The 18,387-nt window shown below is 44.9% G+C and overlaps 1 protein-coding gene across 1 annotated transcript in view; it reads left to right on the top strand.

The window, feature by feature from the left end:
• The window catches only part of FAM169B (family with sequence similarity 169, member B), a 115,064-nt gene extending 97,073 nt beyond the window's left edge, over nt 1–17,991 (top strand). The window contains exons 7-10 of the mRNA XM_011969829.1: nt 5,399–5,581; nt 11,215–11,346; nt 16,485–16,579; nt 17,905–17,991. Of these exons, the coding sequence (XP_011825219.1) occupies nt 5,399–5,581; nt 11,215–11,346; nt 16,485–16,579; nt 17,905–17,991 (497 nt within the window). The remainder of the gene's footprint in view (nt 1–5,398; nt 5,582–11,214; nt 11,347–16,484; nt 16,580–17,904) is intronic.
• The last annotated feature ends 396 nt before the right edge of the window (nt 17,992–18,387 follow it).

Consider the following 18,387-nt stretch of genomic DNA (forward strand, 5'->3'; position numbering starts at 1 on the left):
TAATGCCTGATGATCTGTCACTGTCTCCCGTCACCCCCAGATGGGACCATCTAGTTGCAAGAAAACAAGCTCAGGACTCCCACTGATTCTACATTATGGTGACTTGTTTAATTATTTCATTATATATTACACTGTAATAATACAAATAAAGTGCACAATAAATGTAATGCACTTGAATCATCCTGAAACCATCCCCTCCCTTTCCCGGTCCATGGAAAAATTGTCTTCCATGAAACTGGTTCCTGGTGCCAAAAAGGTTGGGGACTGCTGGCTTAAACAACAGAAATTAATTTTCTCACAGTTATGGAGGTTAGAAGTTCTAGGTCAGGGTGTCAGAAGGCTTGTTTTCTTCAGAGGCCTCTCTCTCCTTGGCTTGCAGATGGCTGCCTTCTCACTATGTCCATACTTGGTCTTTTCTCTACTTGAGTATTGCTGGTGTCTTTCTGTGGGTCCAGATTTCTTCTTATAGAGACACTAGTCCCTGTAAGAAGGTTGGACTGGTGCATACCCTAATAGCCTCCTTTTTAGCTTCATGACCTCTTTTAAAGGCCTTATCTCCAAAGATCTCCAAAGAAAATATCTTCTGAGGTACTATGGGTTTGCAAATGTTGGAGACACAAGGTTCAGCCTATAGAAATAGATTATCATTAACTGAAGTTCATAGTTCACATTAGGGCTTACTCCGTGTTGCACCTTCTATGGGTTGTGACAAACGTTTAATGGCATGTGTCCACTGTTGTAATATCACAGAGTGTAGTTTCACTGCCTAAAAATCCTCTGTACTCTGCCTATTCATCCTTCTTACTCCTAGCCCTGGTAACCACAGATCTTTTTTTTTTTTTTTTTTTTTGAGATGGGGTCTCACTCTTATCACCCAGGCTATAATGCAGTGGCATGATGTCAGCTCACTGCAACCTCCACCTCCCTGATTCAAGCAGTTCTCATGTCTCAGCCTCCCAAGTAGCTGGGATTACAGGCGTGAGCCACCTTGCCTGGCTCATTTTTTTGTATTTTTAGTAGAGACGGGGTTTCATCATGTTGACCAAGCTGGTCTCAAACTCCTGACCTCAGGTAATCTGCCCACCTTGGCCTTCCAAAGTGCTGGAATTACAGATGTGAGCCACTGTGCCCAGTCACCATGCCTCCCTAGTTTTGCCTTTTCCAGAATGTAATATACGGTCATTTGTCACTTAACCATAGGGATATGTTTTGAGGAATGCACTGTTAGGCAATTGCATCATTGTGTGAACATGATGGAATGTATTCACATAAGACTGCATGGCAGAGCGTCCTGCACTCTTAGGTTGTCGAGTATGGCCTGTCCTCTCTAGGCTACAAACCTGTGTAGCTTGTTACTGTACTGATTACTGGAGGCGATTGCAACACAATGGTAAGTATTTATATATCTAAACATATGTAAATATAGAAAAGGTACAGTAAAGAGATTTAAAAACAGTATGCTTGTGTAGAGTACTTAACTTGAGTGAAACTTGCAGGACTGGAAGTTGCTTTGGGCGAGTCAGGGAGTAAGTGAGTGGTGAGTGAATGTGAAGGCCTAGGACAGTACTGTGTACTACTGTACACTTTAGAAACATTGTACACTTAGGTTACACTAAATGTCTACAATAATAAATGAACTGTAGCTTACTGTACAGTTTTCTTCAATAATAAATGAACTGTAGCTTACTGTAACCTTTTTACTTTACAAAAACTTTTTAATTTTTTAAAATTTTTGACTCTTGTAATAACACTTGGCTAAAACATAAATACATCATGCAGCTGTACATAAATATTTTCTTATTCTTAAGCTTTAATTACAAAAAATTTTTTTTAAAGTTTAAAAACTTTTTTTGTTAAAAACACAGAGACAAACACACTCGTTAGCCTAGGCCTACTCAGGGTCAGGATTGTCAATATCACTGTCTTCCACTTCCACATCTTGTCCCACTGGAAGGTCTTCAGGGGCAGTAACACACGTGGAGCTATCATCTCCTAGGATAACAGTGCCTTCTTCTGGAATACCTCCTATAGGATCTGCCTGAGGCTGCTTTACAGTTAATTTTATTGTTTTAATGAGTAGAAGGTGTACACTGTAAAATGACAATAAAAAATATAGTATAGTAAATACATAAACCAGTATCAGTCATTTATTATCATTATTGGGTATTATGTACTGTGCATAATTGTATGTGCTAGACTTTTTTTTTTTGAGACAGAGGCTTGCTCTCTTGCCCAGGCTGGGGTGCAGTGGTGCAATCTCGGCTCACTGCAATCTCTGCCGCCTGGGTTCAAGCAATTCTCCTGCCTCAGCCTCCTGAGTAGATGAGATTACAGGTGCACGCCACCACACCTGGCTACTTTTTTATATTTGTGGTAGAGACGGGATTTCACTATGTTGGCCATGTTGGTCTCAAACTCCTGACCTCAAGTGACCCACCTGCTCCGGCCTCCCAAACTACTGGGATTACAGGCGTGAGCCACTGTGCCTGGCCTGTGTGTGCTAGACTTTTATGCAACTGGCAGTGTGGTATGTTTTTTTACCCCAGCATCGCAGCAAACACATGAATAATGTGTTGCATTACGACTTTATGATGCCTATGACTATCACTAGGCAACAGGAATTTTTCAGCTGTATTTTATTCTTATGGGACCTCCACTACACATGTGGTCCATTGTTGACCAAAATGACTTTATGAAGCACATTACTGTAGTTGGAATCCAATGGAATGTCATTGTTCAGTTAGCTTCTTTCACTTAGTAATATGTCCTTATGGTTTTTCTATATCTTTGTGTAGTAATAACTCATTTCTTTTTAGTGCGGAATAATGTTAAATTGACTGGATGAGCCACAGTTTGTTTATCCACTCACCGTCTGAAGTACATCCTGGTTGCTTCTAAGTTTTAGTAATTATGAATAAAGCTGCAATAAATATTTGTGTGCAGGTTTTTGTGTGAACACAGTTTTCAATTCTGTTGAGTAAATACCAAGGAGTGTGATTGCTGAATCATAAGGTAAGAGTATGTTTAGTTCTGTAAGAAACTGCCAAAATGCCTTCCAAAGTGGCTGCACCCTTTTGTATTCTGACAAGCAATGAATGAGAGTTCCTGTTGTTCCACATCCACACCAGCATTTGTTGTTGTCAGTGTTCAAGAATTTGGCTATTCTAGGCTGGGCATGGTGGCTTATGCCTGTAATCCCAGCACTTTGGGAGGCCGAGGCAGGTGGATCACCTGAGGTCAGGAGTTCGAGACCAGCCTGGCCAACATGGCAAAACCCCGTCTCTACTAAAAATACAAAAATTAGCTGGGCGTGGTGGCACATGCCTGTAATCTCAGCTACTTGGGAGACTGAGGCAGGAGAATAGCTTGAACCCAGGAGGTAGAGGTTGCAGTGAGCTAAGATCACACCATTGCATTCCAGCCTGGGCAATAAGAGCGAAACTCCATCTTGAAAAAAAAGAATTTGGCTGTTCTAATAGGTGTGTAGTGGCATCTCATTGTTTAAATTTGTGATTTCCTAATAACATATGATGTGGAGCATTCTTTCATATGCTTAGTTGTAGAATTACAAAGAAGATTTTGATAGAGCTAGCATTGAGTTTACAGATCATTTTGAGAAGAATTATCTTAAGAATTGAGTCATCCAATCCAAGAACATGGAATTTCTCTTCATTTATTTAGATCTTCTTTAATTTCTCTCGACAATGTCTTGTAGTTTTCAGTGTTCAATGCAATTCTTTTCTTAAACATACTCTTAATTATTTACTTCTTTTTAATGCTACTGTAAATTAAATTGCATCTTTATTTAATATTAAACTTTTTTAGTTTTGGAAGACTTCACAGTTACAAGAACATTGCTCTCATCTTCTATATATTGAAATAATATAATTGCAAGCAAGTTGGTACTGTCATCTCAAGCGCATCAAGGTTGAAATCCCGAATATTTTATAGTTACTGTCTCAAGAGAAATGAACTTCCTTATTGGCCAGAGATTATTTATTTTTAAATTCATTTTTGGTATGAAATAGTAACTGCTTATTTAGCTAACAATTATTTTGGTTGGCATTTTAGGCTGAGCTCAGCTGAGTGGTTTTCTAGTCTAGCTGGGCTGGCTATGTATCCATGGTGACCTGCCTGTCAGGTGGCTCTGCTGCTTGGAGCTGGCTAGACATTGACTGGGACCACAGCAGTGCCTGGGCCATATGCCTTTCATGGTAGCAGGTTACCCTGGGCTTGCTTTTGTGGTGTGTTGCAGGGATCCGAGAGAGAACACAGGCCACTGGACCTCAGGAGGCCTAGGCTTAGAGTGGTGGTGCTGTCACTCTGCCTCATTCTGTTGACCAAAGTGAGTCACAAGGCCAGCTGGAATTAAAGGTGAGGGGAAATTGATCCCATCTCTTGATGGGAGGAGCTTCAAAATCAAACGCAAAGGGGCATGGCCATAGGAAAGAAGTAATCGTGGCCATTTGTGCAAACAGTTCACCATGGGAGTGTGTATCTTTGCAGTTCAGTCTGGCTGATTAGAATCTGAGTCATATTTTTGTTTGTTTGTTTGTTTGGGAAATTATCCACTTCTGAATCTTGGCAGGGACAAATACCACCACTTCCAACAGGAGCTGAAAATGCTCCTTATTTGTTTTCTTCTTCCATTGCATCTAGGGCATGGGCACCTGTGCAGTTTAGAGGTGAGGAAGGTGAGCTAGTAGGCTCAATGTAGAATTGGTGTTCTAGTTAGGGTGATGACAGGGATGCCTGGCTGAAAGGCCACGTTCTCATTGCAGAAATGGCAACTGTGCTGGTGTTGACCTTGGTTGCAATACAGTTAAGTTATGGGTGAAAAGCGGGGAGGGCGCCAATTGTCACCTCTCTTGCTCTGCTGCAGCAGGGCCATCAATATTTCATGAGAAGCAGGGCCTGGTGCTGCGTCTATTTGGGGTAAGTGCATTTTGCTATAATTGGACATGGTGAGCCCTTGCTAGAGTTACTGAAACAAGTGCGTACCCTAGAGATGAGTTGAATTGGTCTCTTCAGGTTTCACTTCTGCAGGGAGATGGTTGACATTGCCAGATACTCCTGGTTGGCTCCAAGGGTCTTATTGAACTGTGTGCAGTGAAGGGAGGAATCTGAGGAGGGTGCTGCCTGAGTGGCCTCACTCTGCTTAGTCTCCCAGGTTCACCTTTCATTTCAGTCCAGTGGTCTTGTATCATGTGAGTTTGTAAAGAAAGCTAATCAGTCAACTGGAGAATGATCTGCTATTTTAGCATCACTTGTTTAGCTTGTGAAACTGACCATGCTTCCAGGAGGTACCCATGACTCTGGCTGTGCAGGGGCCCTACAGGGTCCTAGTGGGTCAGCTGTGAGCCCAGGGGACAATATCTGTCTCTTTCTTTCTCTACAGGCAGCCTGTGTGGTGATGGCACTGGTGCATGCTACCTGCTGCCCGTCTTTGACACTGTGTTCATCAGGAGGAAGCACTGGCGCCAAGGCTTGGGAACAGCCATGCTGTGGGACTTCTGTGAGACATTCCCAGAGGACGAGGCCCTAGGGGTCAGCTGCCTGATATCTCCTGCCATGTACCAAGGTAAAACCCCTTGTGTCTTGCAGAAGCGTTTGGGTAACGGTGATGGATAACACATGTGCATTCTGGAGGACTCTGCAGGGGGAGGCCCTGGGGTGCCCTCGTGGGCAGATGCAGGCCTCCGCTTGGCAGCACGCTCGTGGGGTATTCCTTCTTTCTGAGAAATCTGTGGTTGCTGCAGCACAAACTGAGACTTCATGTTTGATCACAAGAAGTGAACTTCTCCCAAGCTGGAAAATAATTGGATTCAGAAACAATCACAAACAAATCAACGAGCTCAGAGAGAAGGGAATCCGGAGAGCTACCGCCATGCTGCGGGCTGCGGGGCTTTGGAGTGCCTTTGCTATTTCACTTGATGCCTGTAGTTCCTCACTTTGTCCTTTGAACTAGAAGCCACGGGAGAGCCCAGAAGCTGAAGGGAAGGCAGGGACCGGGTAGAAAGGCAAGCTCTGAATGGACTCAGCTTTCCAGCACCTCTGTAGCTCTCTACGCACAAGACGCCTCCCTCCCATATTCTTTATCCACGTTTGCCAGAGGAGGATGAAACAACTCTGATGTGAAACATCACACTCTAAGGTGACGAGGGTGGGAGGCTCTGGAGAGCATGTCTCTGAGTCCCCTTCTCCCCCATGAAGCACACACACCCTACTTTGTGTCCTGCCTCTGTTCTTGGTGTGCGGCGGTTTTTGAACGCTTAGTATGCAGTTTCTGGCGTCTTTCTGGCTCAAGGGATAGGAGAGAACAGTTAGGAAAGGCAGGGAAGCTTCCGTTGCTGTGAAGTCATAAAGAAAAGCAGGTAAAAACGTACTTTTCCCCAAGTGGGTCTGGCTGTTTCTTTGTATTTTCAAACTCTTAGCCTGTTGTTAAAACTCTGAAGAGCCTTGAATTTCTGCAAGAGTGCTCAAGGCTTCCTGCATCGTGTAGCTCACTTTCAGGTGCAGGAGCATTCGGGGGCCCAGGCAGCTGGTCCTCTGTCCATACCCATGTCCTTCCAGGCCCCCTCCTCCTTCTTGCTTCAGGTGCAGGCCACCTCAGGGTTTTAGGAAGCTTTAGCAAGGGAGTGGAAGAGAGCCTTTTACTCAAAGGAACAGTGGGCTCCAAGGCTAAGGGCTGGCTGCTGATCCTGGGCCAGCCTTGCTGAGACCCTGTAGGGCCCTGTGATCCCTCCCATCCTTCCACTGTCTTTGCCTGCAGAGAAAGATCTGAATGTGCTGATTCTGACTCATGCTACTTCTCTCTGGGCTTCAGCCACCCAGGTGTGCCTGTCAGGTTTTTACTGAGTTCAGTGATGCCTTCCAACTGGACAGGAGGGACTCTGGCAGAAGTCCTGGGCCCCATGCTTTGAGCCTTCTTTCAATTGCATCTTCCTCCAAGGGGCGAGGACTTCATGGGCCCAAGAGGAGGTGCCCACCTGGCTCATGCTGCTCCTTCTAAACTGGCTCAGGGTGCCAGTACCCCAGGATTCCTGCCAGTGGCCACTGTGGGCCTGAGTGGACCTCATCCCTGGGTCTGTGCTCATGAGGGTGGACCATGCCACCAGTTTGCACATCCTCAGAGCCCAGGGGTGGCTCCTGGGGGACTGTGGATGGCATGTGGGGAGGATGGCCACATTTGTACTCACAGGCCCCGTGAGGTATTGGGGGCTGGGGTGGGAGGAGAAGGGGGTGGACTGCCGGCTGGGGGCCAGCTCGCTTGGTATTGCCACATTCTGGTGCAACACTCCAAGGAGTCCAAGAATTCTAAATTTGAAACGAGCTTCTCCTGTTGTTAGGAAGTTATATTTGTCAAGATAGGAGGGCAGAACGTGTCATATATAGCGCTTTGCTAACTTGGTTTGTACCTTTGGAAGACAGGCATTCCTCATTTCACTGCTCTTCCCTTGATTGCACTTTGCAGATGCTGCATGTTTTATATTTTGAAGGCTGTGGCAGCCCTGCTTCAAGCAAGTCTATCAGGGATATTTTTCCAACAGTATGGTATCGCTTCATGTCTCTGTGTCATGTTTTGGTAATTTTCACAATATTTCAAACTTCTTCATTATTATTATATCTGTCATGGTGATCTGTGATCAGTGATATTTGATGTTATAATTGTTATAACATCAATTGGGGGCACCACAAACCATGCCCGAGTAAGTCAGTGAACTTATCGATACACGAGCCTGTTCTGACTCCGCTTCCGATCAGCTGTTCCTTCCTTTTCTTCCTATTCCATGAGACACAACAATATTGAAATTAGGCCAATTAATAACCCCACAATGGCCTCTGAATGTTCAAGTGAATGGAAGAATCACGTGGCTTTCACTTTAAATCAAAAGCTAGAAATGACTAAGCTTAGCAAGGAAGGCGTGTCAAAAGCTGAGGTATGCTGAACGCTAGGCCTCTTGCACCAGGTAGTCAAGCTGTGAATGCAAAGGAAGAATTCTTAAAGGGAATGAAAAGTTCTACTCTGGTGAACACACAAATGATAAGAAAGTAAAGCAGCCTTATTGCCGATAGGGAGAAAGTTTTAGTGGTCTAGATAGAAGATCAAACCAGCCACAACACTGCCTTAAGTCAAAGCCTAACCCAGAGCAAGGCCCTAACTCTCTTCAATTCTATGAAGGCTGAGAGATTTGAGCAAGCTGCAGAAGAAATGTTTGAAGCTAGCAGAGGTTGGCTTATGAAGTTTGAGGAAAGAAGCCGTCTCCATAACATAAAAGTACAAGGTGAAGCAGCAAGTGCTGATACAGAAGCAAAGCAAGTTATCTGCAAGATCTAGCTCAGATCATTGATAAAGGTGGCTACACTACACAACAGATTTTCAATGTAGGTGCAACCGCCTTTTACTGGAAGAACATGCCATCTAGGACTTTCATAGCTAGAGAAGAGAAGTTGGTGCCTGGCCTCAAAGCTTCAAACGACAGGTTGAGTCTCTTGTTAGGGGTTGATGTAGCTGGTAGCCTTCAGCTGAAGTCAATCCTCATTTACTGGTCTGAAAATCCTAAGGCCCTTAAGAATTATGCCAAATATTTTCTGTCTGTGCTCTAGAAATGGAACAACAGTGTCTGGATGACAGCGCATCTGTTTACAGCACGGTTTATTGAATAATTTAAGCCCACAGTTGAGACCTACTGCTCAGAACAAAAGATTCCTCTCAAAATATTATTGCTCATTGACAATGCACCTGGTTATCCAAGAGCTCTGATGAAGATGTACAGAGAGATTAATGTTGTTTCCACGCCTGCTAACATAATATCCATTCTGTGGATCAAGGAATAATTTCAGCTTTCGAGTCTTATTTAAGAAATACACTTCCTAAGACTTCCATAAATAGTGATTTCTCTGATGGTTCTGGGCAAAGTACACTGAAAACCTTCTGGAAAGGATTCACCATTCTAGACGCCATTAAGAACACTCAAGAACACTCATGATTCATGGAAGGTCAAAATATCCACATTTATAGGAGTTTGGAAGAAGTTGATTCCAACTCTCATGGATAACTTTGAGGGAGGAGTCCAAGACTTCAGCAAAGGAAGTCGCTACAGATGTGGTGGAAATAAAGAGAGAGCTAGAATTAGAAGTGGAGCCTGAAGATGGGACTGAATTGCTGCAATCTCATGATTAAACTTGAACAGTTGAGGAGTTGCTTCTTATGCATGAGCAAAGAAAGTGGGTTCTCGAGTTGGAATCTCCTCCTGTTGAAGATGCAGTGGACGTTGCTGAAATGACAACAAAGGATTTAGAATATTCCATAAATTAGTTGAGAAAGCAGCAGCAGCAGGGTTTGAGAGGATGAACTCCAATTTTGAAAGAAGTTCTACTGTGGGTAAAATGCTGTCAAACAGCATCACATGCTGCATAGAAATCTGTTGTGAAAGGAAGAATCAATTAGTGGAAGAAACTTCATTGCTGTGTTATTTTAAGAAATTGCCACAGCAACCCCACTCTGAGAAGCCATCAACCTTGAGGCAAGACCCTCCACCAGCACAAAGATTATGACTCCCTGAAGGCTCAGATGATCACTAGTATTGTTTAGCATTAAAATATATTTTAATTAAGGTATGTACATTATATTTTTTAGACAAAAATGCTATTGCATGCTTACTAGACTACAGTATACTATAAATGTAACTTTTACATGAATGCGCTAGGAAATCAAAAAATTTGTGTGACTTGCTTTTCTGTGATATTTGCTTTATTGTGGTGGTGTGGAACCAAACACACAGTATCTCCGAGGTCTGCCTGCACTTAGCATTGCACTGTGTAGGTTTCCATCTGTGTTCTTTCCCAGGGCCCCCCAAATGTTAAGAAGAGGGCCTAATGGAGTCCTCATGGGCACCTGCAGAACCAGGAGCAGTTTCCCATTCACCTGGATTCAGGACATTGCCATGTGAAAATGTTCACCCATGAATGTGAGCATAAAAGTGTGGGAAACTTGAGTGGACCCTGTAATCCAGGAGGGAGCAGAGGATAAGCTTGAAGGTTCTTTGGGAGGGAGGAAGGATGGTGCATGAAGAGTGGCCAGGGTGGATGGTGCTGAGGACTGAATTGGGCCCCCCACTCAAATTCATATGTTGAAGCCCTTGGTGTGACCACATTTGGAGATAGGGCCTTTAAAAAGTTAATTAAGGTTGAATGAAGTCCTGAGGGTGGGCCCCTAGTCCTGTATGATTGGTGTCCTTGTAAGAAGAGAGGCACCAGGATGGACCCAAACAGAAACAACCGTATGAGGATGCAGGGAGAAAATGACCATTCGTAAGCCAAGGAGAGAAGCCTCAGGAGAAAACAACCCTGGGCCACCTTGATCTTGGACGTCCAGCCTCCATAACTATGAGAAATAAATTTCTGTTGTTTAAACCAGTGGTCCCCAACCTTTTTGGCACCAGGGACTGGTTTCGTGGAAGACAGTTTTTCCATGGATGGGGCAGAGACAAGGGATTGGTTTCAGAATGATTCAAGCACATTACATTTATTTATTGTGCACTTTATTTCTATTGTTATTACATTTTAATATATAATGAAATAATTATACAGCTTACCATAATGTAGAATCAGTGGGAGCCCTGAGATAATTTTCTTGCAACTAGATGGTCCCGTCTTGCACTAGATGGGAGACAGTGACAGATCATCAGGCATTAGATTCTCATAAGGAGTGCGCAACCTCGCATGCGAAATTCACAATAGGGTCCATGCTCTTATGAGAATCTAATGCTGCCACTGATCTGACAGGAGGCAGAGCTCAGGCGGTAACATGAGCAATGGGAACAACTGTAAATACAGATGAAGCTTTGTGTACTCCTCCACCACTCATCTCCTGCTGTGCATCCCGGCACTGGTCGGTGGCCCAGGGGTTGGGGACTCCTGGTTTAAGCCAACCGGTCTGCAGTGTTTTGTTAGAGGAGCCCTGGTAAATGAATGCAGATGGGAAGCATGGAGATGAGAGCTCCTCACCGGGAGGAGCCGGGGAAGTGGGTGTGTCCATGGTAGGCAGGTGAAAAAGTGGTTTGAGTGCCGCAGGGATTCCAGCAGAGATCAGGGGATAGAGGGCTGCTAGAGGACCGGAGTTGGCCGTATCTGAGACCCAGAGAGCTGGCGCAGAGTGAACCAGGGTGAGGTGGGGGACTTCCTGACTCACACTGCGTTCCCTTCTCCCAGTCTGTAGGCAGTTCCTGCTGGTCTGTCCGAAGGAGCGAGGGCGCCTGTGGGAGGTGGAGCCCCTGGGGGCCTGGGGCCAGCACACCAACGTCTGGCTCAAGGTTCAACTTTACCAGGCAAAGCTTCCAGACTGTGAGTAGGACTGAAACACTGCACCATGTCTAGTTATTTCTGGTCTCAATACTAGTATGGATTTACATGATCTAATGAGACCCATGTGGATGTTATTTCTGTTGTGGCAAGAACAAAGGAGGGGCAGGACCTGGGTGGGGACATCTTATCCTCCAACGTTCCCCTCCTGAGTGAAGCACACCTTCCCGTCCTTCTTGCTCAAAAAGATCACCCCCAATTTAGCAGTTAGGAGCTCCCTGGGACTAAGGGACTCACCTTTTAAAATTAGATAGATTATCGAAACATATAAGAAGATCAGTTTCCTCTGCCTAGCTGAAGATGAGTTGAAAACACTATTCTGAACAGGTAATGAAAGGTAATGTGTGGCTGGGCATGGTGGCTCATGCCTGTAATCCCAGCACTTAGGGAGGCAGAGGTGGGTGGATCACAAGGTCAGGAGATCGAGACCATCCTGGCTAACACGGTGAAGCCCCATCTCTACTAAAAATACAAAAAAATTAGCCAGGCGTGGTGGCGGGTGCCTGTAGTCCCAGCTACTCGGGAGGCTGAGGCAGGAGAATGGTGTGAACCCGGGAGGCGGAGCTTGCAGTGAGCCGAGATCGCGACTGCACTCCAGCCTGGGCGACAGAGGGAGACTCCGCCTCAAAAAAAAAAAAAAAAAAAGGTACTGTGTGCACTTGGTTGAAAACTCCAAAGGGTTTACTATGAAACGCGAGTCTCCTATCCTCCTCACCTCTGAGGCGACTGCACACATAATGGCAGCGCCGCAGAGACAACGTGCTGCAAAACTGCTGCCTGATGTTTTTCACAGCAGCATAGTATGATGTCGCGTGGACATGATGTCATTTGTTTCCCTGTTGACAGATGTGCACTCCGTCTTCAATTTCTGGTTGCTTGAGACAGTGCCTCAGTGGCAGTTTGCCAGTGGGGTTTAGTGGAGGAAGCACGAAAACAGAGCCTTTGGTGGTGGGTTTCCGGAGGAGGCAGGGGGTGGGAAATCCTTTAAACAGTCAGATGGGAAAGCAGGCTTGCAGTGTTAGGATTTCCAAGTTGCTTTTTTTTTTTTTTGAGACAGAGTCTGGCTCTGTCACCCAGGTTGGAGTGGAGTGGCGCAATCTTGGCTCACTGCAACCTCCGACTCCTGGATTCAAGGGATTCTCCTGCCTCAGCCACTTGAGTAGCTGGAACTACAGACATGTGACACCATGCTAGGCTAATTTTTGTATTTTTAGTAGAGACAGGGTTTCACCATGTTGGCCAGGCTTGAACTCCCGACCTCAGGTGATTTGCACTCCTTGGCCTCCCAAAGTGCTGGGATTACAGGTGTGAGCCACTGCGCCCGACCTCAAGTTGCTTTTTTGACAGTGAACTTTCCACTTCTTGCAAGTGGGTAACGGCTGCCCATGACAGGTGCTTCTCAGTTCAGTGCTTCTCAGCTCAGCACTGAGAGGTGAGGCCAGGCCAGGGGTGGGGGCAGCAGACACCTCCAGGCTGCAGGTGCTGCCATGGGTGGGAGGTGAGGGGGGACAGTTAATTTAAATTAACTGTCCAAAATGAAAGCCCTGGCTCTCCTTCACTCCTGGAGTGGGTGCTCCCATCAGCGTCGAATGCCATTTCTGCGGCTGCAGGTGGCTCATTAAGGGGTTGACAGGCAGCCGAGGTGCCAGGCTTTCTCTCCACATGGTGACTGATCCACCTTAGGTGTTGACAGGTGAGCGTGCCTTGGAGTTTATTGATGATAATAGTGATCAGTTTTGCTTTTATGCTGGAAGGCTTAATGGATCATTACAGATATTAATGGGGTGACCAGGCACCCGGGAAGGAGGCATGGCAGGGCAGGGCTGTGCTGTGATCCTAATGAGGCGGTTAAGTGACTTGCCCTGTGGCACTGAGTTAGGAATGAAGGGAAGCCGGTCAGGTCCCTGGGCACTGAGCTGTCCAGCTGTGCGGGTTTATGGACACGCTTCACAAATGAGGCTGTGGGGCCTCGCACAGCCTCTGTGCTTGGATGTTTCAGTTCCTTGGCTGGGAATGGAAAAAGAAAATGTGTTGCATATTGAAATGTGGAAATCGCACAGGCCAGAGGGGTGAGCAGGGACGAGGATGTTTTCTCCTAATTGGGGAGATGGCTCCTCCTGGAGAATTCCACTGGGGCTGTTTCAAGAGCTAGGAGTCAGTGTGGTCTGGGAAGAGGAAACTGAGCTGGAAGTCAGATGCCAAACCTGTCACTTTAATTCACTCTGAGATTCACCAACTCTCGTTTTAAAACAGCAAATGAGGGGACTTGCACAGAGAATGTTCCAGAAGCATGCCTGAGTCCCTTGAAGGAATAAGGGTTATCATTATAATTAGGATATAATTAGATTACTAAACCTCTTTAATTAAAAAAAAATAATTCTAAGTTATGGTCTTTTCACTACCTGTATAAATCATGGCTAGTTCCCAGTTTCACCCACATCTTCTTTCCCCTCGAGGGCCCGCAGTCAGGATTTTAATTCACTCAGGAAGGTTTTCAGCCAACCGGCTTCAACTTGCAACCATTATGACAGTTAGTGCTGACATCTCAGGTTTTTTTCAAGTTGGTGAGTTGGGGCTGCAAATGTGATCACAGATTAGCTCAGTGCTCTGCAGTTTCTCATCTGTTTCTCTCTTCATGGAAATCAGCAAGTGTTAGTGGATTAGAACTTCTTACGGGTCACCTAACAATGCAGATTCCGGAACCTTCTCTTCCCTGGGAAACTCAGGCCATTAATTGGATGTTAGTCTTAAATTAGTCAGTGATTCTTAGAGTTACTTTCTTGACTTGTTCTGTTTTTTCAAGTTTTATCTGTTCTCCTTTCTTTTTCCTGACAGTTATTTTGGAGGTATCCTATAATTTTATGTGCCATAGAAATAGAACTGTAAGCAAGAAGCCCAGTGGAATCAATTGCTTCTTGCTCTAAATAAGGCATGAACATTTCACAACATTTCAAAGGGAAATTAACTTGTGCTCATTGCAAATGTTTTTTTAAAGACTATTTTTGAAGCAGCCTGATTGGTGGGCCAGGTCTTTAAAAGTTTGTGCGATCTTGGCTGTTGATAACATCTGCAGCTTATAATGGCCCTGAAAATATTTACAGGTTATGCAGACCTTTTGAGGGAAGGAGTTTGTGGGAAATTCCTTTCTTCCTACATTCAGTTACAGACAAAGCCTTTGAAACTTGACCAATAGGATCATAATTGCTTCTGATGTGATTTCCTGGTCAGCCTAAACATGCCTTAAGTTTCTTTACCAGAGAGAATGAAATTGAATATGTCAACAGTGAAATGTTCTTTTACAAAATTGTTACTGGGGGCAGGAAATAATTGACCACTGCTTTAAAAATTAATTTTTTTTCGATCTATAAGTCATAGTTTTGCTTTCTTTCTCCAGCTGAATTTTTAATCGATTCAGTTGTCATCCACAAATACTTTTATTTGCATTTAATTTTTAAACCAGAAGGATTTTTGCATCAAGAGTTGTGAAAAATATGAGATGGGAAGCAGGGGCTACTTTTCTGAAAGTTTAATGCCCAGCAAACTGCAGTTCTGACCTTTTTTTTTAGTTTGTTCCGGTGACTCATACATTATAGAGTACAATAGCAACAGCAATTTTGTGGTGGTGCTGTGTGCTGGGGAGTGCTGGGGGCAAAACCACCATATTGGGTGTGTTTTTTTCTGGCAAATGCTGCTTTTTGACAGGTTGTGTGGCTCCCCTTAGTGGCCATTGTAATCTACTGCAGCCTTGGATGATAACTTACCTCTGTGATTAGGACTCTGATACCTCCAGGTGTGCTTCCAAATTAGTGCGCTCATTTTTAAAGATTTAATGAACCTCAATTAGGAATGAAATACACGTAAACATTTGATAGCTCACAACACATAAAAACATTAGGAAAGGTGGCAAATTGATAATAGGTTTTCTACTTCATTTTCTCATTCATTCATTCGTGTATTGCTTTATTTGTTCATTCGATAACCATTAATGGGATATCTACGGGTGCGCCAGGCACTTCCTAGACGTTAGGGATGCAGTAGTGAATAGGGCTGACCTGGCTTCTGAACTCGTTTACCAGCTAACTACATGGGCACCTACTACTGTGTGATATAAAAACTCTGTATGGCCAAGAGAGCTAAAGTGTGCTGATATTTTTAAGTGCCCACAATTAAATTTTGCCAACCCAAATTTTGCTAATTTATGCAGTTCTGTAAATACATTTAAAAATTTACTTATATAGATAACAACTAAATAATTCATTTGTTCTTTAGTAAACAAAATGTGTTACATAGGTATTTTCAGCTGAAATGTAAAACTGCGTATTTTTTTAGGGATCTGAACACCACACACACATATGGATTTGGGGGCGTGGGGTGGAGAGGTGCAAAAGAGGACAAGAAAGTCATCCCTTTCCAAGTCGGTACTGATTTGGTAGGAGAGGAGGGAGACTCACTGAACGTGGGTGATTATGACCTCTCTTGTGAGCAAAATCACCAGTGAGCAAAAAAAAAAAAAAAGAAAAGAAAAGAAAAAGGATCCAGGACTAGAACTGGGAAAATGTGAGTCCCTTGAATTCCAGAATCGATGGAAGAACAGATCACAATTCCAGCTCAGAAATGCTTGAGTGGAACCATTACTTTGCATCTCCTGACACCTGTCTTCTGGAGAGCATTGCAGCAAATGGCAAAGTGAAGGTCAAGAAGATAGAATTGACCTAACACTTTGGGAGGCTGAGGCAGGAGGATCACTTGAGGTCAGGAGTTCAAAACCAGCCTGACCAACATAGTGAAACCCTATCTCTACTAAAAGTACAAAAATTAGCCAGGCATGGTGCCAGGCATCTGTAATCCCAGTTGCTTGGGAGGTTGAGGCAGGAGAATCGCTTGAACCTGGGGGGTGGAGGTTGCAGTGAGCCCAGATGGCGCCACTGCTCTCCAACCTGGGCCACAGAGGGAGACTCCATCTCAAAAAACAAACAAACAAACAAAAAGGATATAGAATTGGGTCATGGCTATCACCACGTTTACAAGGTCCCCAGTGTACCATTTCCTCTTTTGATTGTCCAGCCCCTTGGGAGCCACCCTCATTTGCTTATCCTCTTTCTCTTGCTTGGGGAGGGCAGCACACCCAGGAAATTCCGAGGAGAATGTGAGCCGTCATGCGAGGACTTCTCAGAATGACAGACCCAGACAGTCTGCCCCTGGAGACAGCAGCAAGGTATGGTGATACTATATCACCCCCATGAACCTCTCACTTTCTTAGTAATCAGGTTGTCCTTGCTCAGTGAAGTCGTGGTCTGAACCTGCCAGGCAGCTTCCTAGATGACTCGGCTGTGGGCTTCTTGTGGCAGCGGGGCCTTGGTCTAGGCTCAGAATCTCCGGGCTATCATGGGAGGGGGGTGTTGCGAGGAGAGGCCTTTGTAATTAGATTTTTTATGGTTCTCTTCTCTAAACTAGACAAGCTCTAACGAAACCAAAATGGAACAGAACACATGGGAATTGGCCGTAACCTTGCATCGTTAAGGAAATATTGAAAAATCTGAATTTCAAATTTTGCCATGGACCAGTGTCTGTCAAGCAGAACAAAAAACAAGACAAATTTGTCTTTCTTTCCTCCTCCACTGCGAAAGCTCAGATTGCTGGGATGGAGTGGAATTAGGTATTAGGTTTTTGTATAATCCAGAGTGACTGTAGAAGAGAATCTTGAGGGAATATTAAGAATATTTCTTAAAGGCTTGTTGTCATTCAGTATTTCATAAGATTATAGGTTTTCCTGGTTTTCCTGTGGCTAAACCAGACTCTTGCCCACACAGGGTATTGTGAAAATGTCCATTCTCTGGTGCCAAAGGGTCTTTGCTCTCAAATCCCTAAAGAGTCCAAAATTACTTTAAACTCACACTTGTACATCATGGACAAATACTGCTTATTTTGGAAACTATATTGCTCTGAAATAGAAGATTCAACAATGAAAGCATAAAATATCCCAGTAAGTGCTGGATTGTTTTAGAAAGCTGCTTCCTGTCTGACATTAGCTCTAGCCATCTGGCAGATGAGGGCTTTCATTTTCTTTGGTTCACCATAGAAAGATGGGCTAACCTAAGACCCAACAGGCACTGAACAGAGAGCGTAGTACTTGGCCATTTCTGTGGATCCTTGACTTTTCTTTTAAACCTCTGTTAGAGGAAGCAGAAGTGTCCAGGGTGCTGTGACACCCATGGGTGTGGACCTGGGGGAATTCTGCACATTTGAGCACGGAGTGCCAGCTTTGAAAGCAGTGCTTCCTTCCCTGCCCTTTCTCTGGTCTCCCCAGGCTGGGCTGTCCTTCAGTTCCTTTCAGTAAATATGTGCTCTTATGCACAAAACCTGATTTCCCCGTGGCTGGCTGGGGCGTCTGAACCTGGCCTATTCTGAATCTCAGCAGGAAGTGAAGGCACAAGCCAGACCAGGACACCTGCATGTCCTGAACGTCCAGCCCCAGACTGTGTGGGACAACCCCTTTGCCATGTTTAATTGGCATGCCTGTGGATTCTTTTCTGACTTCAGGAGAGGATGCGTGGAGAAGAATTGGAAGACACAAAGAATGATCCAGAGTGTGGAGTGGAAGAGGAGGATGCCGGGCTGGCGGGGTAGACACCGGGCAAGCTTACAAGGTCCAGTCCCTGACGTCTCCAGACGCCCATCTGGGCCGGGTCCGGAGGCCTGCCTGGGCTCCCAGGTTTCGGGTCTGAGACTTGTGTGGCTGGGAGTGCACCTTCCCCAGGGATCTTTGAGGGGCCAGTGACCCCGCAGGCCCCACATACCTCTGAGGTGGGCTCAGGCTCTAGAATGCCTGAGAACATGCTGTGCTTAGCATGCGACACCATGCAACAGTGAGGAAATATTTCCCTAAGTTAATTGTTGATAGTTCCTAAACATTTCAGAAGCTTACTTGTTAAAACTAATGTGGCTTCTGCTTCTCAGGATAATTTGGTGGGACTTCACCGGAACCACAGGGATGTTTTACTGAATGTACCTCTTTCCTTATAG

This window comes from Mandrillus leucophaeus, unplaced genomic scaffold, assembly GCF_000951045.1.
Source record: "Mandrillus leucophaeus isolate KB7577 unplaced genomic scaffold, Mleu.le_1.0 Scaffold91, whole genome shotgun sequence".
In the NCBI taxonomy this organism is placed as follows: Eukaryota; Metazoa; Chordata; class Mammalia; order Primates; family Cercopithecidae; genus Mandrillus; species Mandrillus leucophaeus.